Raw genomic sequence first — 25,910 nt, forward strand, 5'->3', positions numbered from 1 at the left:
GTACAATGAACTCTTGCCCGGAAGTAACTTGCGTTTAAAAAGTCCATCATACAGCGTAGGTCTGCTACAGTGACGTCCAGCCAATATATATATATATATATATATATATATATATATATATATATATATATATATATATATATATATATATATATCAGTCACAATACGTCATCAGTACCCGGTAATAAAGTCCTTCATAAGCGACTTGCTTCGTAAACCATATCATACATGACACATCTATCCATACAGAACCCGCCCGACTTACATTCACACACAGGCCTCCGTGGAGCGGTGGTCAGCATGACAGACCACAAGTCAGCACGGTCCGTGTGGGGTTCGAATTCCGGGCGTGGGAGTCGGCCCACACCCAACCAATGTGTATTTATCCTGAGGGCTAGACGCTAGATGGGTACCTGGCTTAGGCTGGTATGTGTATGAAGACATAGCGCGTAACACAACAGGTTAAGAGAGAGAAGGGGCAATGCGAGTGTCAAACTCTCTCCCCGTAACACAAAAATAGTTATTACGAGCCGACTTGTTCATGTAAATGGCACTCTGAGAATGGTGTGCCGCTTACAGTTGACCATACCGGGCTCGTACCTGGCGAAGCTTTAGACACACACACACACACACACACACACACACACATTCGTGTTGTGGTTATATATACATGCAGCGAGGGCACGTGTGGTCTCAGAATCATACTGAGCCCCTGAAGGTGTTGTGAACGATCCTTCCATTTTAGTGGTTCCTGTTAACTTGACACCGACGACGAACTCATTACCCTGGTAGCTAGACAGGCTGTGTACCTGAGAACCTGCCAAGTACCCAAGCTGAGTACCAGGACTTCTTACCTCTCCTCTCCTCCCATCTGTCTTTCGCCACACACCCAACTACTCTCAAAAAAAAAAAAAAAAGAAAAAAAAAATCGAAATCAATTACCAATGAGCCTCTTCAAACCCGTCCCTCCCAATCATCTATTAAGCCAGACCTTCACAGGTCTATCTCCGCTCGTTCCTCTCTATATACCTGCACCACCTATAATGCTACCACAGAAATCGACCAATGTTTGACGTGTCGTCACGATTTCTGACTTAATGACCACCAGTCGGGAGTCCGTGGCCACTCTAAACTCCACCAAATTACAGACGACCGATGACACAACCATCTGGGTTGACCCCGACTGACATTTCCTGAAGCTTGAACTCTTCCTTTTGGTTCCCGAACCTTCTCTCGATCACCGCACTCCCACCACACCTCTACAATTCCCTCCCCAAAACTCTTTTACCCCAGCAACTTGACCTTCCGGTCAACAGGTTAAAAATGATATGCGAAGCATAAATCTACCTGAGCCAAGTTACCAGAAAACTGAGTGTGTTGTGTGTGTGTGTGTATCACGGAGAGAATTTTACACTCGTGTTGGCCCTTCTCTTAACCTTGTATATATATATATATATATATATATATATATATATATATATATATATATATATATATATATATATATATATATATATATATATACGTTACCTGACCCAGGATCCCTCCTATGAGGCTCCCGCAGGACTAAGGAAGCTGGCCACGTCCACCGGGCGGGATCGCAGGTCAAGCAGTGTGATGTGTGTGTGTGTGTGTGTGTGTGTGTGTGTGTGTGTGTGTGTGTGTGTGTGTGTGAGACGACTGTAGGACAACTGTGGATGGAGCGTGTGTTCAGCGTTGCACCTCGGGAATGAGGGCACTTGTGATATGCCGACGCGGTGTCAGTCATGCCGGAGTAGGATGGGCGGAGGCAGGAAAGTGTAACTCGTGCATGCCTGGGGAGTGTTGTTTCAGATGACTGTACGTCTGTTGGAGTGGAATCAAAGACTGGTTTGAGGGAGGGAGGGAGGGTTTGTTGCGTGTCGAATCATTACGGTGTGCACAGGTTTTGTCTTTGTTACCAAACTCTGCCAGCAGTAAGGTCACACCACCACCCCCCCGCGAGTGGAAAGTCAATCTTGGCGAAGTGGCACCGTCGTCACTGTACGAAAAGAGAGTAACAACCACGTCAGGGAACTTCTCGCCTCATAGGAGTCCATCATTTCCTTCCCCGAGGGTTGTTGCACAGCCTCGAAGCTGCAGCAGTCAGCCCCGTAAAAAAAAAGGGGGCGTCCTGGGGTTACGCAGTTGTGATAATACCATGTTTCGTCAATGTCGTCTTGGATCAGAGGGTTGGGGCATCGTGGGTAAGGACTGGCCAAGTGTGAGGCACAAGTAAAGCTTTTGTTTCTACTCGCGGGGATGATGGCTTGTGAGGGACTCCTCTGGCTGGGAGGTGTCCAGTCATAATCACGATAAACTGGATGCTAAAGGTAATCAAAGGTAATCGATTCTACTGAAGGAAAACTGAATTCTAAAAAACTTAGGCGTCTGGTAATTATGATCGAATGGACCCCACCGATATTACTCTGGAGTAATCAATTGAATTAAGACTTTTATCAGAGCAACAATGATTACTGATCACTGACTGGGTCCCTATACCACGAGCAAGGGTCTATATCAGAGTCTTAACGAAAGAGGGGACTGTTAATACAGTAGTATGGGGCTATGCCATGAGTTAGTTCAACTAGCCAGCCAGGAAGCGCGAGATGACATAATTATCATAAGGAATAGAATATAAGAAATTGGAAAAAGAAAATGCCATTCGTTTCACGAGGAAGAATACGAAAATTCGTGTGGACTTTCGTGAGGCTGACCGTTAGATGTGTGTGGAACAGGATTTCCACAGTTAGGCAGCGTAGTGTACCCAGTGTCCCAACTGGCTGTTTAGTTATCACTTCTGTCTCTCGAGACACCACCCGTCTTGACCACCCGATCACGATGGTACCACCCTAGTGGCGCGACGGTACGACTCCTGGACACGATGGTACGATCCTTGTGTACGACGGTACGACTCGTGGACACGGCGGTACGATCCTTGTGTACGACGGTACGACTCCTGGACACGGCGGTACGATCCTTGTGTACGACGGTACGACTCGTGGACACGGCGGTACGATCCTTGTGTACGACGGTACGACTCCTGGACACGGCGGTACGATCCTTGTGTACGACGGTACGACTCCTGGACACGGCGGTACGATCCTTGTGTACGACGGTACGACTCGTGGACACGGCGGTACGATCCTTGTGTACGACGGTACGACTCCTGGACACGGCGGTACGATCCTTGTGTACGACGGTACGACTCCTGGACACGGCGGTACGACTCCTCGATGCGACCGCACGATCCTTGTGCGCGACGGTACGCCCCCTGGACCAAGACGGCACAACCCTTGGGTATGATGATACCCTGGCGTTGAACCTATTCTTTGAAGGGTAAGGTCAAAGGCCAGGTGTCGTCCCATCGTGTTGAACGGCCACACTGACGCGCTCGAAGGCTGTACCGTCGTGCGCGATGGCCGTGCCGTCGTGCTGGAAGAGGAAGGTCATCGGGGAACCTGGCGTAGCGACGTCAGGTTCCCCCCAGCGCGGCGTGGCACACGGCGTGAAGTGAGGCAACAGAGCCAGGAATATAATGCGTCGCTGTGAACACATGAGGAACAGGTTGGCTCCTAGCCTGACACAGGTGCAGACAATCACTATTGTCTTTAATGAACAATTTAGAAACGCAACCCGAATGACGCCTGCAAAACCTGCCATCCGCGACTGTACAAGGTTTGCAAGAGAGAGTAGTAATATATATATATATATATATATATATATATATATATATATATATATATATATATATATATATATATATATATATATATATATATATATTGCGACAGGGAGAGAGCCAGTGCACCACCAGTACTGTCCTCTACCCTAGATCCGAAATGTCAAAAGGTCTGGAGAGCCAATCCCCCGCCCATCATGCAACACACACACACACACACACACACACACTGGTACTGGAGTCAACACTTGACACCAACCTTTCTTCGACACAGGCGACTCTGACCACAACACCCATCACTTCTGCGGATTCCAACAAGTTATAATGACATCGGGAGATAAACCATTCATAAATGATTCGTTATAGTAAATGTGAAGTAATGAAGGTTGACCTTTTCATGATATATCCTGGACCAGTAATATCACATACGACCTGCAAGATATATATATATATATACGTGCCACCTTAACCCACCAAGAGAGTTTCCAGTGAGGCGATCGAAGATTATACAAATATTCTGAGGCTTTTCCATGGAGATTTCTTTCCCCAGTGGCCTGCACCAGCAGATTGCACACTCATGCTAAGGTTTCACCATCTTAGCTAAAAACTCTCTCTCTCTCTCTCTCTCTCTCTCTCTCTCTCTCTCTCTCTCTCTCTCTCTCTCTCTCTCTTCCAATTCGCATTTCTTTTTCATTCTTAATTTCCTTCACGACCTCATCCCCCACCTATCCCCTGCCACGTAACAACCGCACAACGGAAGATGAGTTTGGACAACGGAAGATACCGTCACCCTCATGTTTGGGGAGGTATCTCTGTACTGTCTCTATATATCATGGGAAAGCCAACAGCTGTACGGTATACAAACGTGAACAAATACATGCGCACAAACATACATACATACATACTTTTACTTACACACACACACACACACACACACGCATATTAAGAAACTTATACTCACATTAACCTTAACACACCACACAGGTGCATATATATATATATATATATATATATATATATATATATATATATATATATATATATATATATATATATATATATATATATATATATATATATGACATACAACCACAAACATGCACGCCCACAATAACCTGAACTGGTTTTTTTCCCTAGTGACCAGTGACTGAAGAAAAGTGAAAGTCTACAGATATGTCATAAGAAGGAAGGGGAAGAACCCTAGGGTACGAATTAATGCTTTGGATGGCAAGAAATGAGTGGGATATATTTGCTAAGGGCGACTTGCCTGTTGTGTGTATGTCCCACCTCCCATCTACTGGCCACAACCGGATGCAGGTCCTTAACTCTCTGATCACGACCCCTGAGGCACGACGGCACGAGCCGACGGCACGACCGGCCAAGTCTTTGGCATGGTAGCCTGGCCTTTGACCTGAACCTTGAGGTGGGGGGGGGGGGGGTCAAAATATACAAATGCAAAAGTAGTATTTTCTATGTAAACATCTTGTAACTGGTGGGCGTGAGGTAAATAACCCGGACCTTCAGTTGTGCAGGCCTTGTTCCTTCCCTGTTGCGTTACGGCTTCAGGCGCGACCCGTAAACTTAATTAAGCGGAACCAAACATCTTGAGCAATAAGACGTGTGAAGAAACAGGGATGACTGGTCTCGACTGTTTACATAAAATAAGATTACTGGAGTAACACTACTTGTCATGAAATTACTGAGACACAAAGAGGGTAACTATTGTGCTCTCCTTGACATTCTCGATTTGTTTAACCACACACACACACACACACACACACACACACACACACACACACACACACTGGCTCCTAGGCTATGGTATATCGCACAAACGCCTCTTCCTGGGGAATCACAATCAGGTTAAGGGTTACGTAAATGAAAACTTCTACAAAAGTTCTTTCGGTAAAACTGGTGCAGCGAAGGGCTACTCATTCACCTCAGTAAACAAAAGCATGCCAAAGAGTCTCACACGAGAATGACACTATCAACAAGTTTGCATTAGCGACTCTACTTCATGTCTATGATATATATATATATATATATATATATATATATATATATATATATATATATATATATATATATATATATATATATATATATTCAAAGATCTATGTTTCATCCAAACAAATCAACCCATCTTTAACAATAGTTGACCTCTGCAAACCTTCAGTCACTTGACCCCGTGTGTATTACAACCCTCAAGCAGTTGGGTGTGAAGGTTTAGCTTCGGACCTGAACCTTAGATCAGGTCCAGAGCCGGGCCATCAGGTCCTCGAGAGACCACCATACATTTTCTGTCATAATTCATATTTTCTTTTGAACTTCTCTGCCAGGTGTGTGCTGGAGGCCCGGGTTATCAGAGCTTGTCGCGGCGGTGGGTTGTGGAGCGTGAACCATGCCATAGAGGGCGCGGGTGGCGTGCGACACCATGCCTGAGGGGTCGAGCAGCTGCCACCTGTGCCACATCCATGACCACGCGCCAGGCACCTCGCTCCTGCGGACCCATCCTCTCCGCGCCTCCCACTCTCGTTCCCGCCACCAGAGCAGGACCTCCACCACTCCGCTCCCGCGCTCCCATCACTCCCACGCCCTCCACTCCCACGCCCACCACTCCCGGGACCACGACCATGCCCGCCACTCGAGGGAATCCCTCAGGGAGGCTGAGGCCAAGCAGGCCAAGGTGGCCAGCGCCCTGGCCAAGCTCAGCGAGCGGTCCCACTCACTGCCCGGCAGCCGGGGCAGCACTCTGTCGCGGGCCAACGAGGTCTCCGTTCTCCCGGACGGAGGTGACCCCCACGGCCACCACAGGGGTCAACAAGACGGCCACGGCTCAACGCGGTCACGGGCCGAGTACAATGGGGTGTTGGCCGCCCTACTGGAGACCCGAGCCGCCAGTCTGCCCAGCAACCACACTAGTGTACACAGGGAGCCAGACCTGCTGAGCGCCCTGCCGCACCCCCACAATAACAGCAGGTAAACTCCTCACTCGCTCACAACAGGTGATTTTTCTGACTCATTCATGATATAACCAAAGGTAAGGCGACCACACATCTTTACTTTCACTTGTGCACCAAAATGCTGTAGCTTTTTGCCAACAGTGCCTCGCCTGCCTGCCTGCCTCTCCCTCGGCTACCAGATCCGCTGTCAGTTTTTCCTGTACTTTTCCTCTCGCGATGTTTACTTGGCTGTCCTGACCGGCCATGTTGCTACGTGCCTTGTGTTGCCTCAAGTGATACTTCCTTGTGTTGCCTCAAGTGACACTTCCCCAGTCGTGCTGCCTCAAGTGATACTTCGCCAGCTGTGTTGCCTAAGTGGGTGTTGCCTGAAGTGATACTTCCCCAGTTGTGTTGTTGCCTGAAGTGACACTTCCCCAGTTGTGTTGTTGCCTGAAGTGACACTTCCCTAGTTGTGTTGTTGCCTGAAGTGACACTTCCCCAGTTGTGTTGTTGCCTGAAGTGACACTTCCCCAGTTGTGTTGTTGCCTGAAGTGACACTTCCCCAGTTGTGTTGTTGCCTGAAGTGACACTTCCCCAGTTGTGTTGTTGCCTGAAGTGACACTTCCCCAGTTGTGTTGTTGCCTCAAGTGACACTTCCCCAGTTGTGTTGTTGCCTCAAGTGACACTTCCCCAGTTGTGTTGTTGCCTGAAGTGACACTTCCCCAGTTATGTTGTTGCCTGAAGTGACACTTCCCCAGTTGTGTTGTTGCCTCAAGTGACACTTCCCCAGGTATCTTGCCTTGATACTTCCTCGGTGTGTTGCCTCAAGTGATACTTCCCTCAGTGTGGTGGCTGAAGTAATACTTCCCCAGTTGTATTGCCTCAAGTGATACTTCCCAGATGTGTTGCCTCAAATGATACCTTGCAGATGTGTTACTTTCCCAGTGGTGTTGTCTCAAGTGATACTTCCTTGTGTTGTCTCAAGTGATACTTCCTTGTGTTGTCTCAAGTGATACTTACTTGTGTTGCCTCAAGTGATACTTGTGTTGTCTCAAGTGGTACTTACGTGTGTTGTCTCAAGTGATACTTCCTTGTGTTGTCTCAAGTGGTACTTACGTGTGTTGTCTCAAGTGATACTTACTTGTGTTGTCTCAAGTGATACTTCCTTGTGTTGTCTCAAGTGATACTTACTTGTGTTGTCTCAAGTGATACTTACTTGTGTTGTCTCAAGTGATACTTACTTGTGTTGTCTCAAGTGATACTTACTTGTGTTGTCTCAAGTGATACTTACTTGTGTTGTCTCAAGTGGTACTTCCTTGTGTTGTCTCAAGTGATACTTGTGTTCTCTCTTAATTGTGTTGTCTCAAGTGATCCTTACTTGTGTTGTCTCAAGTGATCCTTACTTGTGTTGTCTCAAGTGATCCTTACTTGTGTTGTCTCAAGTGATACTTACTTGTGTTGTCTCAAGTGATCCTTACTTGTGTTGTCTCAAGTGATCCTTACTTGTGTTGTCTCAAGTGGTACTTCCTTGTGTTGTCTCAAGTGATACTTACTTGTGTTGTCTCAAGTGGTACTTACTTATGTTGTCTCGAGTGATACTTACTTATGTTGTCTCGAGTGATACTTGTGTTCTCTCTTAATTGTGTTGTCTCAAGTGATCCTTACTTGTGTTGTCTCAAGTGATACTTTCTTTAAACCGATGTTTTCTCAGTCCAATTGCCTCTAGTGTTACTTCCTCAGTTCTACTGCCTCTCGTGTGACTTCGTCAGTTATACTGCCTTTAGTGTGACTTCGTCAGTTATACTGCCTCTAGTGTGACTTCGTCACTTACACTGCCTCTCGTGTGACTTCGTCACTTACACTGCCTCTCGTGTGACTTCGTCAGTTACACTGCCTCTAGTATAACTGACCAAGTCTTGCACCTACAAAGGTCAACTCGTCCTCATTAGCAGACAAGAATGTAAACACATACCAGTGACTTGTATCATGTTTACAGATGGTACCAGAAAATCCACCGATAGCATCAGTAGATTTACAGATATCTCTGGGATATTTGTAGATATCAAAATACAGAGGGTACGAGAATAATGAGAGGTGGTAACACAATATTTACAGATGGTTCCAGAACATTTACACATGGTATCAATAGTTACACATGATACCAGAATAGTCACAAAATGGTTCCAATGTGAAGCAATGCCATCAGACATTAGCCAAGTCTGGGCCACTAAAAAATATCATGTAAGATGCTGTTACTAACACAGCTTTCGGCTGAAGAAGTAGCTGTCATATACTCTTATCCCTAGCCGACACAACATAGCGTCTGGCGCCTTTGTTAAAGATGGTGGCAGGCTGGAGTCTGCGAACCTTCAAGACGAGTAAATGCAAAATGATGCTGGCACTCTTCTAAACACTTCCACTGCTTACATTAGAATACAGTTTTGCACTAACATCCCTTCAAGGAAAGTGAGAAAAAAAATGTCCTAATTCACACTTAGCAGTAACCTAAACGGAAATGAAAACGACTGAAATCACATACTCATACCTGGATGCAAGACGTGAGAAATATGTCATAATGTATACATGGGACATCCCTAGTCTACACTGAAAACCTATATCGTCATCAACACAACAGGCATGGAAGACTGTACAATAAGCTCACTACAGTCAAAAAGGAACCATCATGATGAGTGTATACATCCGGAGCCCCAAGTCACTATCTGCAAGTATCAAATAAACTTTGAAACATCCGTCTAAGCCAATCGGGAAATCACAAGATTTGTTTACAAAAGGGGACCCGTTCAGCCTGTGTGCCGCGCGCCCTAGGTAGCCCGGCTGACCAGAGTGGTCCAGGACCGAGCTGTGGTGTTGGGTGACGTTCCAGAGTCGACGTAGGTATAAGCTTGAGGTAAGGTTCCTGCCGACGGGGGCACTTCATTCGTTGAGTTCGATGGTCTCTTCCTGTGATCGCCTCATACAACGGTCCCCCCCCCCCCCACCCCCCACCCCTAGTGATCCCCTAGTGATTCACTGATCTAGTCCTCCCCCATAGAGACTCCCTCGTCTAGTAATCCCCCCTAACGACTCCCTCACCTACCAATGCCTCCCCCAACGACTCCCTCACCTACCAATGCCTCCCCTAACGACTCCCTCACCTACCAATGTCTCCCCTAACGACTCCCTCACCTGGTGTTTTTCCTTCCACCCGCAGGACGAGCACGTTGTCCCGTCCCAGGGACCCACACGGCAGCAACCTAACGCTGGCGCAAGACACTGACCAAGACTATTACATGCACATCCAGCGATCCAGGTACAAAGATGAGGCCCGCAAGCAGAGGTTCAACCTTCAGACCGTCATGCTTATCGGCTGCTACACCATGCTCGTGAGTTGATATGTGGATACAACCTGTCCCACTTAAATACCTTGCAGTCGGGAGGCATCTCTCATTCTGTCTCACACACTTGGCCGAGTTCTGATAGATGAAAAAAGGGAAAGATAAAACGCTCAAGGTTGGCTTGTTGCTATCTGCCTCGACCATAATTATTAATGCTAAGCACTAGAGGAAGTTCTAATGATCTGTTCTTATTCTGTAATCTAGCCAGGCAAGATAGTCGTAAATATCACCGTGACTACTATCAGGGAGATGCACAGCCCCTATTTTGGGGAAAACATTGTACGACTCTTAATAACATATGATCTGTTCTGTTTCCCTTTCAGTTCGTGGTGGCCATAATCGTGGGGGTCGTCCTCTGCCAGCAAAATGGCTGGCTTGGCTTCGGCCATGGGAAAGCGGAGGAGGCCTCCAGTACAGGCAAGAGTCCCCCGCGGGCGGACACTAAGAACCGAGCACCGATGAGGAACCTGGATCGAGCTGGTCGTGTTCGAGGGTCCGCTGGCCGCAGCAACAGGCCGGGTCCAACTATAGACTACGATTACCCGGACGACGCACCCCCTCCCCGCATCAACACAGCCGGGATATTTCAAGGAGGTACTGGAGTCCCTCTACCAAGTCCCCCTCGAGGAGCTAGAGATCCTCTCCGTACCTTGAATTTCATGCCGACGGACCAAACTAATCCTGGGTCAACTGGCGCGCCTCGACGTCCCTCTCCTGGACAGACGGATCAGGAGGCCAGGGACAGCAGACGCCTCCTGGAAACAGAGGTGATATACCACGGAACAGGTTAGGCGCGGCGGTTAACGGCAACGGGGTAGGAGGACGGGTATCTGGAAGCCCGGTGCTGGATGCCAACATCAACCCCTTCATCAACACACCCCTAGGGAGCAACCCCCAGACCTCAGGTGGCAGCGGGAAAAGCTTCGACAACTTACGAGACAGAACAAACACAGCCACTCGGCAAGACGGGGGCAGGTCGGTTCCAGGACTGGACAGTGGACAATCCAATAGTAGAAATCCTTTCGTACCCCTTGAACCTTCCAGCATCCCACATAACTTCAACTCGGGAAACACCCCTACCGTAAATATTCCAATCAACGGGTCACCGCGCTTCCCCGGCAATACTCAAGTCGGAAGCAACAACAACAAGAATAACGGTCCTGGAATCAACACCAAAAGGAACGACAACGCCCCAGCGGTGAGTAACGTCCCCAACAACAACCAAAGAAACTTCAACTCTGGCTTAGGTGGAAATCCTAACCTTCCAGCGGGAGACTTTAATCCATCTCGCCCTGGGGGAAACCCCGGTACCCTCAGCATCAGTAATGGTGACCCAGACAGCGGCCCCGGGCAGACGGTCGATGGGCCTCGCAACAGTAACACAAACAGCCCGAGTGGAAACTTAGCGGCGGGCTTCAATGGCGGTGTGAGGAACAGCTTCAATGCTCCAAATGGAAATCTAAACTCTGGAACACTCAGCCCAGCAGGTAGTCCAGCTGGAACTTTTAATACTGGAACGAGCATCAATGGGAACGTTCCAGGTGGAAGTTTCACTCCAGGAACAGGCAGTACTACGGCTGGCCGTCCAGTAGGAAGTTTCAGTTCTGGAACAGGCAGCAACACGGCTGGCAGCCCGTAGGAGGCTTCAATACTGGAACAGGCAGCAACACGGCTGGCAGTCCAGTAGTGGGCTTCAATACTGGAACAGGCAGCAACACGGCTGGCAGTCCAGTAGGAGGCTTCAATACTGGAACAGGCAGCAACACGGCTGGCAGCCCGGTAGGAGGCTTCAATACTGGAACAGGCAGCAACACGGCTGGCAGTCCAGTAGTGGGCTTCAATACTGGAACAGGCAGCAACACGGCTGGCAGCCCGGTAGGAGGCTTCAATACTGGAACAGGCAGCAACACGGCTGGCAGCCCGGTAGGAGGCTTCAATACTGGAACAGGCAGCAACACGGCTGGCAGTCCAGTAGTGGGCTTCAATACTGGAACAGGCAGCAACACGGCTGGCAGCCCGGTAGGAGGCTTCAATACTGGAACAGGCAGTAACACGGCTGGCAGTCCAGTAGGAGGCTTCAATACTGGAACAGGCAGCAACACGGCTGGCAGTCCAGTAGGAAGCTTCAATACTGGAACAGGCAGCAACACGGCTGGCAGTCCAGTAGTGGGCTTCAATACTGGAACAGGCAGCAACACGGCTGGCAGTCCAGTAGGAAGTTTCAGTACTGTAACAGGTAGCAGCACAGCAAGCCGACCAGGAGGAAGTTTCAACATTGGAACAGGCAGCAACACAGGAAACGGTCCAATAGGAAGTGTCAATACTGGAACGGGTAGAAGCACAGCTGGTCGTCCAGTCGGAAGTTTCAATACTGGAATGGGTAGCAACACAGCTGGTCGTCCAGTTGGAAGTTTCAATACTGGAACGGGTAGCAACACAGCTGGTCGTCCAGTTGGAAGTTTCAATACTGGAACGGGTAGCAACACAGCTGGTCGTCCAGTTGAAAGTTTCAGTACTGGAAGAGGTAGCAGTTCATCAAACGGACCAACAGGAAGTTTCAATACTGGAAGAGGTAGCAGTTCATCAAACGGACCAACAGGAAGTTTCAATACTGGAACAGGTACCTCTTCAAATGGACCAACAGGAAGTTTCAATACTGGAACAGGTACTTCTTCAAATGGACCAGCAGGAAGTTTCAATACTGGAACAGGTACCTCATCAAATGGACCAGCAGGAAGTTTCAATACAGGAACAGGTACCTCATCAAATGGACCAGCAGGAAGTTTCAGTACTGGAACAGGCACCGCTGCAAGCCAACCAGTAGAAAGTTTTACTACTGGGACAGGCAGCAGAGGAAACGAACCAAGTTCAAATACTGGAACAGGCAGTAGCACGGCTGGCCGCCCGGGAGGAAGTCTAAATACTGGAAGAGGAAACACTGGAAACAGTCCGAGAGGAACTTTCAACGGTGGCACAATCAGCACAACGGATACGTCAGGAAGGAATTTCAACCCTGGAACGAGCAGTACATCAAGCAGCCCCAGTGCCAACGTACCTTCCAGACCAGGTAACTCGGCTGTCAACTCCGCTGGAAGCTTTGGTTCTGGAATGGGAACCAGGGGAAGTAGTCCCACAGGAGGAATTTTCAGTGCTGGAACAGGCAGCACCGGGAACAGTCCTAGTGGAGGCTTCAACGGTGCAGGGAGAAACTCAAGAAACGGCCCAGGTGGGAGTGTGACCAGTGGAGCAGGCAACAGAGGAAACAGTCCGAGGGGAAACTCGCAGACTGGTTCAGGAGGTCGTGGAAATCTCAACCCTGGGATGGAGGCCAGTTCAAACAAGCCTACCGGAAGCCTCAGCAATGACCGAGGGACCAGTCTTAACTCCGGCGCCAGTGTGAAGTCGACCAGTCCTGGCTCGGGTAGTTCACCGGCAGGGGACGTCCAGTCGAACAACTTCGCCGGGAGCAGTGCGCCAACTACAACAAGGGGGAACATGCAAAGCTTTGCTGGAAATATTCCCGGCCGGAGTTCCCAAGGGTCGGTCCAGAGCACTCAGACTGGTAGGGCAGGGATACGAAGCTTAGGTAATGGCAACAAGAGACTTAGGCAAGGGAATACCCGGACGAGTTCACAAGGCCTACCCAGGAATACTGCCAGTACAGGACTAATTAATACAGGTAGAAGTAACGGCAATAATCACCGAGGAAGTGTGATTCAGAATCGTGATGGCCAAACGAGCGCTCCAGCGAGGACGACCACGTCTACTGGTGGGAGGAACTCCAACACGCAGACGGTGTCCGGCGGCTCGCAGTCCAGAATTCTTACGTCGCCTGAAGGAGCCCCGTCTCAAATAGAAGGGCCTAGAGTTATGGAAACCTCCAACCAGGACACAGTCGCCCACAACTGGGAACGACAGAGAAAGAATGGGAGGAACGGCCAATCTCAAACGGCCCCGAGGACTCGGCAGAGGGTTAGAGAACGCTTTCGTGCCCCAGCTGACGGCGGAGAAGCCATGACTTCACCAACACAGAGCACTGGTCGTGGCGCCACTCGAACCAACAGCAGGACTGGACCGTCGGGTGGGAGGCGACCCGTCAGCCGCACAGGCACCGTGGCAGGGGCTGCGCAAGGCAGCGCCCGTCGCACCACGAGACCCTCCGCAGCAGCTCCAAGTGACGCCATGGGCAGCATGACCGTCATCCCGCCACTCGGTGACCAAGTCACTCCTCTAAAGGTGATGGGCGGAATCTCCGTGCAGCGCGGGAAGGTGGTGGCGCTCAGCACCATTAAGTCCAATGAACCTAACATCGCCATCTTACGACCTGATCATGACGTCATCGTCCACATCACCCCGGGCGTCCCCAGCTCTGGGGTCTCGCTCATCCGCAAGCAGAGTCAGACTTCCCCAAAGTCAACCCAGCCGGAACGTAAGTCCAACACGGGAACCAGACGCAGCGGTGACCTCATGCGTTCGAGGAACATGCGACGACAACGGGTGAGGAACTCCAAGGTGCTGCGGCGGTGGGAACACATGGACGAGGAGGGGACACTGTCCCGGGGTCTGGTGCGTACTGACGGCTCCTTCGCCTTCACCAACTGCCGTCCCTCGGAGGTGTGCGACTTGGAGGACGCCAGCGGAGGCTGAGGGACCTCTCCTCACCATGACCCGTGCCTCTTGTGGTCAGTGGCCTGCTACGTTGGCAACACGTCACCCTGCGGTACCAGACGGTGCCATCTGGCAAAACTGGCCAGGTGGAACCTTGCAATATTGGCAGATGGCACCTTGCGGTATTGGCAGGTGGCACCTAGCAGCACTGGGAGGTGTCAATTTGCATCACTGGCAGGTGGCATCTTGCAGTACCGAGGTACCATCTTGTAGCACTGTGAGATGCCACCTGACGCACGTGAGGTGTCTCTCGTGCACCACACACGCCAGATGAACGTGTCAGAGACAAACATCATCGGTGATAAAACGAGGAAAATAAAATATCGGAACAACTGAAACTAGATAATGAACGAAGACCTCATGATGATTTTACCAAGGGAATGTTAAGTGTCACGTCAAAGAAACTCAGCTGTGGTTCACCTCGAATGAAATGTTCGAAATTCTATTGAAAAGAGAAAGTATTACCGGGAAAAAAATCTATTGAAAAGAGAAATTATTACCGGGAAAAAAAATAATCTGAAAAAGAAAAGAATGAAAGCAAAAATCTCGCATTCTATGCGTGACATGAAGAGGCGAGTGATGCCATGATGAAACGAAGACGTGCAGGCGGATAGACAAGAACACAGAACACGCAAGTGTGGAGGTGAAACTAAAGTGGAGATACTGGTGGGTGTGTGAGCCAGAGGAAGAGCTGTACTGATGCACAGACAAGGGAGTTGTGGGGGCACGTGCGAAAACAGGGTTGGGTGGGAAGGGGGGGGGGAGACGCCTCCAGGTGTGGCTACAGGGGAGGTAAACACCTGCAGCAGATGTGGGAGAGAGAGAGAGAGAGAGAGAGAGAGAGAGAGAGAGAGAGAGAGAGAGAGAGAGAGAGAGAGAGAGAGAGAGAGAGAGAGAGGACTGACGTGCCAAGACCAAAGGAGCGTCAAGGTCGCGAGCATAGGATGGGTCATATCCCAAAGTATTACTAGTCTGTAAGGAAGGACTCGAATTATTATCTACTCGCCTTGCTGGACATTCATCCTTCATATATTTATTCATCTTTCATTGGACGACCAGCAGTTACCGGACCCTGAGACGACTGCCCAGAGGGATGACTGAAAGGTTCACTTTGTTCATAATCTTATGCGCTTATGAATATGCTTTATCCCTTGAGCACGACAATGAGACCCTGGAACACGACGATGCGACCCTTAAGCACGACAGCACGACCCTTGAATACGACGGTACAGGGGCGAGTTCTAAGGCCAGGCCAATACACGCATGGGTCGCCCCGTCGTGCTCAAGGGTCGCACAGTCGTTCACAAGGGGTTAAGACCATACACTTTATGAGTTATGCTCATAAATGAAGATAAAGGTTTGGTCTCACATGAAGATACTGTCCCAGTTATCGATATAATTCAATAACTGATGTGAAACTTAGATTAGCATAATTCCTTGTACATGTTCTTGTATATTATGTATTATTTCAAAGCCTACATATTGCCTATGGTGTAGCATAGTGTGGTACACTGGTGTAGAGTGATACAGTGTGGTACGCTGTGGTACTCTGGCTGTGCGTGTGATCCTGCCTGACTTAGTCGTTCATAAACTAGTCCAAAGTACTGTGTTTCTCATTACCATCCTCCATGCGTACATTACCAAACCTCATGAGTACATGACCAAGCTCCCTGGACGAGTACATTACCAGCTTTCCTGAGTACATAACCAGCTCCACCAAGTACAGTGTAAAGTCCGGGTATATTCCATGAGTTAGCTGGAGTATAGGGAGGGGGGGCCAATACACTACCATCTGAGCGCCCCTTCTCTCTCTCTCTCGTCGGTAGCAGGGTCATCACACGAGTGAGTGTAGTCGCACGAGCATACCTTAAATTTGCAGGGGTCGTGGGAGGGGCCATTGTTCCACTACCTGACCAACCTCCCTGAGTGCCCAACCAGGTTTACCGAGTACAGAAAGTAAATATCATGGTGAACTTTTACTGGTTTCTTATATCACCTTTATATGGAAATAACGATTATTTGATTGTGATGTCGAATTCTGGTGTCGTCTGCTGACAACGATGTCATCTGATATAGTGGCTTGGAATACCTCATTACACACATGTACGGCCTAACCGCGTTCGAATCCTGGGCGCGGATGTCGGGCCATAGCCACTCCAAGGTGTTCACCCTCCCTTCTAAGATGGGTTATAAATGGGTACCCGGCTTAGCCTGGTGTGTGTGTGCGTGTGCGTGTGTGTGTGTGTGTGTGTGTGTGTGTGTGTGTGTGTGTTTTATACTTCGCTGTTCGCTGTTTACCGCGTAGCGAGACAGCACCAGAAACAGACCAAGAATAGCCTTTATTTGCTCACATGAGTTGTCTAGCTGCCACGCCACAATGCACCGAAACCACATCCTCCCCTCATGTCCAGAGACTTTCAGCACATCCTGTTCGGCTGTCACATACACACTCCTCTCACTGCCGCGCTTCTCTCTGACCCCATCATATCTTACTCGTTCAACCCCACCTCACACCGCATATTCTCCTCAGGCATCCTAAACTCTCAACGCATCCACCCTCTTCCGCACTTCTTCGTCTTACGAGAAGACCTTGCATTTGCCCTTACCTTCTGTGACCTCTCCTTACGCACTACACTCGACACACACAAGTCATCCCCCACCCCCCTCCTTATGGATCACTCCAGCTGTCATGGTCCCATTCGCTGCCACGCCCACTCTCAGGTATCTAAAAGACTCATTTTTGCTCCAGCTTCTCTCCAGTCAGACTTACACTCCAACCGACTTGTCTCCCTCCCTTGTTTAGCTTGATAACATTCAATCATTTCTCACTAACTCCCAACTTTCTCCTTTCACACACTCTCCCAGACTTAGAAACCAGCTTCTAAAGTTTCACACTCAAGTCTGCCACCAGAGACTTACCATTACGTAGTAAGCAGTAACTGATTCACATCCCGTCACCTCCCCCGACTGCATACCTGCTCCTCACTCCATTCACTTCCCTCACCACCCGACCCATAGACAGATTAAATAGCCATGATAACATCACACACCTCTGCCGCAGATTAGAGATCGTTCACAGGAAGAAGATAACTGGAGTGTGAGTTGTGGGTGGAGGACCAGGTGACCCATACTGGTAGACACATACTGGAGCGTGAGTTGTGGATGGAGGACCAGGTGACCCACACTGGTAGACATATACTGGAGTATGAGCTGTGGGTGGAGGACCACTTGACCCACACTGGTAGACACATCCTGGAGTGTGAGTTGTGGGTGGAGGACCAGGTGACCCACACTGGTAGAGAGGAACTCATCATGACAAAATGTCGGATGGTCTTATACGACGCAAGAAACAACTTGAACTAAAAGATCGAGTAGGAGTGGCGAGAGCCGAGATTAAACTTGACATGCATCTACAATTTTCAGAGACTGATAGCCATCATTCTGGGCCAAGTCTTTTTTTTCTGGGCTTCATATAATAAACTTGTAGTGATGTCTTACTGAACGAAGCTTCAGCAAGGCCTGCATCAGTGAGCAGTGTGATAATATTCCTCTGATCTTTTCTCAGACATGATGACCAGTTTGACTCATATCTACATCGACCACAATTCTTTCTTCAATACCAGACTCGTGTCTTAATGTTGATCAGGTCAACACGGACGCCTGATATACAACTCAATCAACTACGTAGCTTTCGTACCTCAAGAATTTCGTGCCACACTTTACCTCAATCAGTTCCGTAGATTTCGTTACGGTTAAAGACGCTTCGCAGGGCTTCTAACCTTGAGCAGCTTAAGGTGCACATTAAGCCATGATGGAGAGCGAGCGCTTTATATCGTAGTCGTGTTTTCAGCGGCTTATCCCATCATTTTCGCATGTGGTCATACCGCGCATGTGCACCGCCTCCTGACCACACCCAAAACATAAACTGTCAACATAAATCTGACAAGAGTTGGCGCTTGTGCATTAAAGCCTCACGAAGATAACATCTTTTTTTTTCCTCCTTTCTTCTCCCGAAATCGTGACCGGGGTAGGTATGGCCTCGCTTGCATTAACGCCTTTAACATCACGCAGGAACATAATGCTACACATGCTCAATAAGCCTCCAATACTTTACAATAATCCTCTCCACACTACTCTACGTTAGCCCGGGACAGCATCATCCCGAGAGAGATATATATGATACCATCGTGACATCTGGTGTGGCAGACCCTGAGAGTTGGCGGCCTCTTGTGTGTCAGCCGTCTGACCCACCCCCAAACCTACGAGAGGAAGCCAAATACAAAAATTACTGATCTTGCCGTCTGCAGCCTCACACAGGTGGACTTCGTCACCTTTCTGGGACATGTGATTAAAGAGGATGAGAGGGAAGGTCATGACATACACCAGCAATACACAAAGGTTATCATCACAGGGGGAATTTCGGTGAGATGACGTCAATGCTAATCATTGCAGATCCGCTGTTGCTCTCAGGATGGTAATGCCTCATGTGCCCTCAACACTACCTCTTCCGTCTATTGTTTCTACCTATAACGTTAGGTTCCTGCTGGTCTTAACAAAGACTCGGTGTTCAACTTCACACAGGACGATTATAGATACAGACACTACTCGATTGGTTTATGAGAGATGGTGTGGGCAGTGGGGCCAGTAACAGACCCCCCCCTCAAGACAACTGAGGTCTGTCTGTATATATACAGAACTAAACTGTCATCTGTCTGCTGCTCGTGCAGATGCCATTCTGAAAGGAAAACGTTATCATTTTCAACAACAACAACAATAATAATAATGATAATAATACTAATAAATATAATATCATTATCATCATAATACTTTCCACAAACCTCAATCGAGTTCATGCCTTTCCACGCGACCAACATTCCTTGGCAACACTGGCTGACCCCAGAGCCTCGTGTTAGCCTGCCTCCTGCTCCTACATAGATGGTAAGTGTGTACACAAGGGTGAGGTGGGCCCGGGATCTCACGTGATCAACATTCTATCTACACCGCCACACACACACACACACACCTCTGACCACGACGGTGTACGGAGTCATCAACAACCATCTTGCGTCATGACCACACATGCGCCTGCGAGTCATGCAGGGACCCATGCTTTTACCAGTCACCTGCCACGCTAGCACTCCTCCTTCCCTCCGTCGAGACACCAGGCGCCTTCCATGGGGGGAGTTCCGCCACAGGAACTCCCCTGCAATGAGAGTGATCTTTACGGGAGTGATTGGATGAGTTAACGCTGTCAGGGGCTATTACAGGCTACGGCCAGGTGCTCGTTAATGACAGCGTTCACGAGCAGCGTGAGCGGGAGGTGCCTTCTTGCCTGGGAGGCGCGGGCAACAATGTCGTCAAAATCCGTCCAGAACTGACAAGTTTACCCTGCGTCAAGTTCAGACCCGTGCCCGTTTTCTCTCTAGAAAATTGGGCAACCAAGAATCTACACTCAACACGTACAGATGTAGGAGATGAAGTTCTGAAGCAGGAGGGCCTACAAGTCGTGGTGTACTACCTCGCCAAGTTGCCTCCAGATGTAGAAGACCACCACCACATCTCTAAGTTGAGGAACGATGAAGTTTCTCACTTGTGGACAAACATACACAAACAGACACAACGAATGCGATTTCGAGGCTTCCACCTTTGAAAGATACAAAATAAACACAAACCAATATAAGCACGACCGTACTACGCTAGAGTAGTACGGTACGACCCTAGAGTACTGTGGGACCCCTCTGAGTACTACGGTACGACCCTCTCGGTACTACAGTAGGACCCTTGAGCACGAAGGGACGACCCGTGAGCACGACTATACCACCTTAGAGCACAACCGTGCGGCCCTTGAGTACGACAGTATGATCCGTGCCATCACACCCAAGCGTCGTAGCGAGCTGGAGCACCGCAAGGTTGTACTCAAGGGTCGTACCGTCGTGCCGTGCTGGAGGACCGCACCGTCGTGCTCAGGGGTCGCACCGTCGTACTCAAGAGGATGCAAGTCTTCAAGATACAGTGAATAAAGCAATCAGTGTTGCTTCCATAGGGCTATTACTTCATGGTTTCACAACAACACGAGGGTCGTAGACGCACGAATCACACACACACACCTGAGTCTACCTACACACCCACCCACCTACCTACACACCCACCTACCTACCTACACACCCACCCACCTACCTACACACCCACCCACCTACCTACACACCCACCTACCTACCTACACACCCACCCACCTATCTACACGCCCACCTACCTACCAACCTACACACCCACCTGCCTACCTACACACCCACCCACCTACCTATCTACACGCCCACCCACCTACCTACTTACAAACCCACCTACCTACCTACACTCTCACCTACCTACCTACACACCCACCTACCTACGTACATACATACCATCTCCCAACCTGCTTACCTACCTTCCTCCAGGCTCTCTTTTTCCCCCCCACTCGGCCCCAGAAGACATTGGGATGGTGGTCATCACGGCAGTAAAAAATACATGTATGAAATATTGTACTACGTTCTGGGGGGAAAAATGTTAATGGTTCTTCTACGTAAACACACACCATTATGTACAGTGACGTCATAATGTATCGACATTTTATGCCCGGGACAGTCGGCAACAGGGTTCACAACAGTATATATAAACAATTCCAGATACATATATATATTCTTGGGCGAATATCATTACATTTCTCATCCTTCATCCCTCCACCACGGCCGTGTCTTCGCCACCAAAATACCTTCAACTCTCAGTGAGATTCGCATCTCACTGTGGCATGCAGGCGCTCTATCCCTCCTCCTGCACAATATACAATGGACGCCAAATACACCAGGTGAATCTCTTATGACGGCCACGTTTCAAGACGTGAGCCAGGGTGAACGAGGCCACGATGGGTTACCTCCCGCACATTACGATATAAAAGAATTGCAAGCGAGCCCAGCTAAGACCTGGTCACCACCGCTGCGCTGTTGTACATGCCGGTCTCTGGACAAGGTTGCCTCGCTAGCGACCATCCGTACATTCCCGCAAGACACTGCCACAGCTTTACCCACCTCGGTCGAATATTCATACGATTTTTCCCCAGATATTTGAATTTCCACCGAAATTCCCGGACTTTCCCTAACGCGATTTTTACCCTAAAATTTTTTTTCCCCCTGTCGTATGTGGACACACTAAAACACATCTGGACGGTCATCTTCAGGGGAAAAAGTCTCTACCGAGTCATTTTCTTTTAAAAGAAAAAAAAAAAAAAAAGGCTTCAATGTAGCGTCTGCAAAAGTTACGAAAGAAGACAGACTCGACGCTGGAGTCCACTTCGTGAGACGCAACGACATTAAATTTGTCGGATTTATTTGCTTGGATGATTTCCTCCAGGAATAAACAATAATGAAACATTCCTCCTATTAAAGGAACCGATAAATTTTGTATCACGGATAACCAACGAACCAGAATTACAAAAATGGATGCACCATTAGTGCTGTTAAGTAAGAGGACACGACAGGAATTAAGAGCCGATACTGCAGGGCTGAAATATGGTAACAAGACTGGCTGAGAGGCTGCAAAAGGCTGACTGTGAGGTTGCAAGGCTGATGATGTGAGATGGCACGGCTGACTGGGACATGGCGAGGCTGGAACGTTATAAGACTGAGAGAAAAGTGGGTAAAAGTGGCAGGACTGCCCGGGGATACAAGACGCTAGATTAAAATCGTGCACATTTCTTAACGAAAAAGATTTGAAAACCAATGAAACTCTCGCGGTAAGATGATGACCTCCTTGAGGAAGGCAGAAGATATATGATGACAGCCAAACAAAGTGAAGCAGACAAAGAAAACGGGATGATATAAGAAAGGGAATTCTAAACAGCACTTTTCTATCCAGCCACAAACAAGGTGTAAGGCCGCACCACATCCGTCCTAGAGCACTGAATGCTATCTGAATCTGCGCCTGTGCTTGCTCGTCTATTTCGCCTGCCTCAATGCCAAAGCTCTTCGTCCTTCAAGGAAATATGCCCTGCTGCATCCTGTCCCAGAGGAGGATGACCGTTACGACCCTTCCAACTACCGCCTTCCGAGGTCTTCCAATCTTTCCTCAACTCACGTTTCCGTTAGCAATTTTCAGCGCCACAGTCTTCTACCCGAGCATCAGTACGGCTTTCACAATGTGGAATCCACCGGTGCTATCTTCTCCTATCTCACGAATCCCTGGTTATCCTTTCTTAGAGACTTAGAGTGATCTTAGCAGTGTGGCAGCCCTTGATATATGAAATCTTCAGATAGGGGACATGGCATCAGGGTCTCCATTCCAACATTCCCTCTTTGGGCTTTCCTTCCTCGTATTTTGTTCCCTCATGTCTAGCCTCGAAAAAAATCGTTCCCCTTTATCGACATCGGTGTCACTTAGAGCTCCCTCCGTACTCTCCCCTGCAATTTTCCCTCTTCTCTACCAACGATATCCTCTTTTCCATCGATAACCAAATCCGTTTATACTCTGAAATCTCAGCACATCATCCCTTCACTCTCTTAAATCCTCCCCATCCTCTCTTGCTCGATCTGCGACATATCTTGTCGTCACAACTTCCTCGATAAACTCAATAAGACCTGGACAAGATTTCCCAGTGAGGCTGACGCAACCTAGCCAGACTTAATACCTCTCTTGATACCCAGCGTCGGCTCGGCTCTGAAAAATCCCACACAACTTCCCCGTCTCCTTGGATGGACATGCAATCCCATCAATCCGTAGCAAACAATCCTTGGTATCTTTGTAACACCTCACCAATTTGGGAACCCCACATTCCCTATCTAGATAAGGCTGTCTCTTTAAGAAATTAGGAATCTTCTTCAGAATCCGTAGATTCCACTCCTCTAAACAGTTATACAAAGGATTGAATCGTCCTTGTGTGGAGAACTGCTCTCACATATGGGCTGTTTCCAGCTCCACAACTTACTAGTATGAGTCGAGTCTGAAGCAATCCGACTTATCAACTCTCCCAACCTGACCTCGCAACTTGACCTACATGTCCCACCCAAGCCGCGTTGCTGGTTTACTTTCCCCCTTCTGTAGGTATTATTCTGGTTTCTGCTACCGAGAGCTGGCTGCTTGTGTGTCCCCCAGCACCGGCTGGAGCACGTCGTAAAACACGGCAGAGCTGATGCGTCCAATGAAATCTCTTTCGGCAAACTCAAGAGGTGTACCGGTGTGCTGTCTGTTTCCTTCCCTCCACCGATAACCTTCACAACACTTGACCTCTCCACTTCCTACCTACGAGTTACGACTTGACTCTTCTTCCAACATTATCAAAACATTTTCCCCTCTTACATTCCTATTTCTCTACCTAATCACTTTTCACATTTCAATTACGGCCTGACCTCCATGTGGACCCGTGTCCATGAATGGAACTTCCAGCAAAGATAATAATAATAATAATAATAATAATAATAATAATAATAATAATAATAATGGTAATAATAATAATAATAAAAGATGAGTAAGCAAACAATTACACGAGGAACAAATCCTTCAGTTCTTTCCTCTGTGTGATGGCAGAAGGAAGTGATATGGAGGCGAAATGAAAGACCCATGACAATGGAAGGTGAGATGAAAAAACAAAAAAGTCGAAGACGAAACATTTAGAAGAAAAAAAAAACTGGTGAACTAATGAACGGAAGGTGAAGGAAAAAGAAAAAGAAAACGACCAGAAAAAAAAAAATCTTACGGCTCTCCAAATATAAAGTAATAGCAGATGTGGCAACATAATTAACCTTCCAGAGCCTCGGGATAAATGGCCAAGACAAGCTGGTGATGAACCAAAGGGCATCAGGATGCACATGCTGTGGGAAGCGGCGGACTCCAACAGTCACGTTGCACATGGAGGCACCAAGAGAGATGAATGAATCAGACATGACGATGCGGGCCAGAGAGGAGATTCACAGAGCACGAATTTTAGAAAGTGGTAAAAGACAGAAAGAGAGAGAGAGAAAAAAAGCGAGAGCAATGGAGCGTATTGGAAAGTATACGACTGAGGCATATAAGTCTCCCACGAACCAGACAAAACCTGATATAGTCAGGAAACAACATCAAGAACTGGAATCATCCAAAACCCAGCTAACTATGAGTTTAAATACTGAAGATGTTGACGTGTCCAACATTAACCATTTGGCCATGAGACGAAAAAATGTCCATAAACAAACAGTAGAATTATCTCAACCATAAAATATCTAACTCAAACACGAACGTGAGACATCTCAATCCAATACAAACAGGACGTAAAGAATGATGATAAAACGCACCATAAAACATTTTACGAATGACAATCGGCAATATACGAGGGTTTTCATCACGATCCCAAATGGCATATCAACACCCAGCAACAGATGGAGAGTGATATATCCAGGCTGAGCTGGCGTGATGACCAGCTCATCCACTCTGCTCCTCACTCCTCCTGACTGTGAGACCCGTGTTCGTGGCAAGGACGACAAGCTGGCCCAAGGACGCCGTAATTATGGCTACGTACATGTGAACATTGCACGACCTCTTCGGTACGACGGTACGACCCTTGATCACGACGGTACGACCCTTGATCACGACGGTACGACCCGTGATCACGACGGTACGACCCGTGATCACGACGGTACGACCCGTGATCACGACGGTACGATCCTTGATCAAGACAGTACGATCCTTGATCACGACGGTACGATCCTTGATCACGACGTTACGACCCTTTCAGGTCGACGCTGCGACCCTTGGTTATATGAAAGCCCGGCCCTTGACCTGACCCTTACTGTATTACCCTCGTGACCGAGGAAATGTTCTACTTAAAACAATCCACAGTGCCAGGCGGGCGTCTTCCATCCTTCGCCAGCCTACGGACCCCACCTGTGTACAACTGACCGACTCAGAAGGCACAGTGTTACGCGCTACCGACCCACTACTCAGTGGACATGGGGATGGGAACGGATGACAACAGATACACAGCTGGTGAAGGACGGGCGTAATGACGGCTGACGGCCTCTCGGGCCCGGCCAGGAGAGACACAAGGCCACCCGCGCACGTCTTGCTCCTCGACCTTGGACAAACGACGCGGATCATTCGTTCCATCCGTGTCTGGGGCCGCCAGCAGCACATCTCACCGGCCACCACCACCACCACCGCTCGCTCCGTTATAGGCAAACCACCCCCCCTCCAAGCCTGTTACCA

General features: G+C 48.7%; 3 protein-coding genes across 3 annotated transcripts in view; 2 read left to right on the plus strand and 1 right to left on the minus strand.

The window, feature by feature from the left end:
* Positions 1-10,831, plus strand: part of LOC139746352 (uncharacterized) — a 64,307-nt gene extending 53,476 nt beyond the window's left edge. Inside the window, exons 2-4 of the mRNA XM_071657530.1 lie at positions 6,040-6,679; positions 9,854-10,025; positions 10,361-10,831. Coding sequence (XP_071513631.1) covers positions 6,135-6,679; positions 9,854-10,025; positions 10,361-10,828 — 1,185 coding nt within the window. The 5' untranslated portion in view covers positions 6,040-6,134 and the 3' untranslated portion in view covers positions 10,829-10,831. The remainder of the gene's footprint in view (positions 1-6,039; positions 6,680-9,853; positions 10,026-10,360) is intronic.
* The window catches only part of LOC139746353 (NADH dehydrogenase [ubiquinone] 1 beta subcomplex subunit 2, mitochondrial-like), a 246,601-nt gene that overhangs the window by 81,656 nt on the left and 139,035 nt on the right, over positions 1-25,910 (minus strand). The gene's annotated exons all lie outside the window — the stretch shown is intronic.
* On the plus strand, positions 11,456-16,309 carry LOC139746156 (uncharacterized). Its single transcript, XM_071657022.1, has 2 exons — positions 11,456-11,463; positions 11,579-16,309. The coding sequence occupies exons 1-2, from the start codon at positions 11,456-11,458 to the stop codon at positions 14,682-14,684; spliced, it is 3,114 nt and encodes a 1,037-aa protein (XP_071513123.1). The 3' UTR covers positions 14,685-16,309.

The sequence above is a fragment of the Panulirus ornatus genome, chromosome 64 (assembly GCF_036320965.1).
Source record: "Panulirus ornatus isolate Po-2019 chromosome 64, ASM3632096v1, whole genome shotgun sequence".
Classification (NCBI taxonomy): domain Eukaryota; kingdom Metazoa; phylum Arthropoda; class Malacostraca; order Decapoda; family Palinuridae; genus Panulirus; species Panulirus ornatus.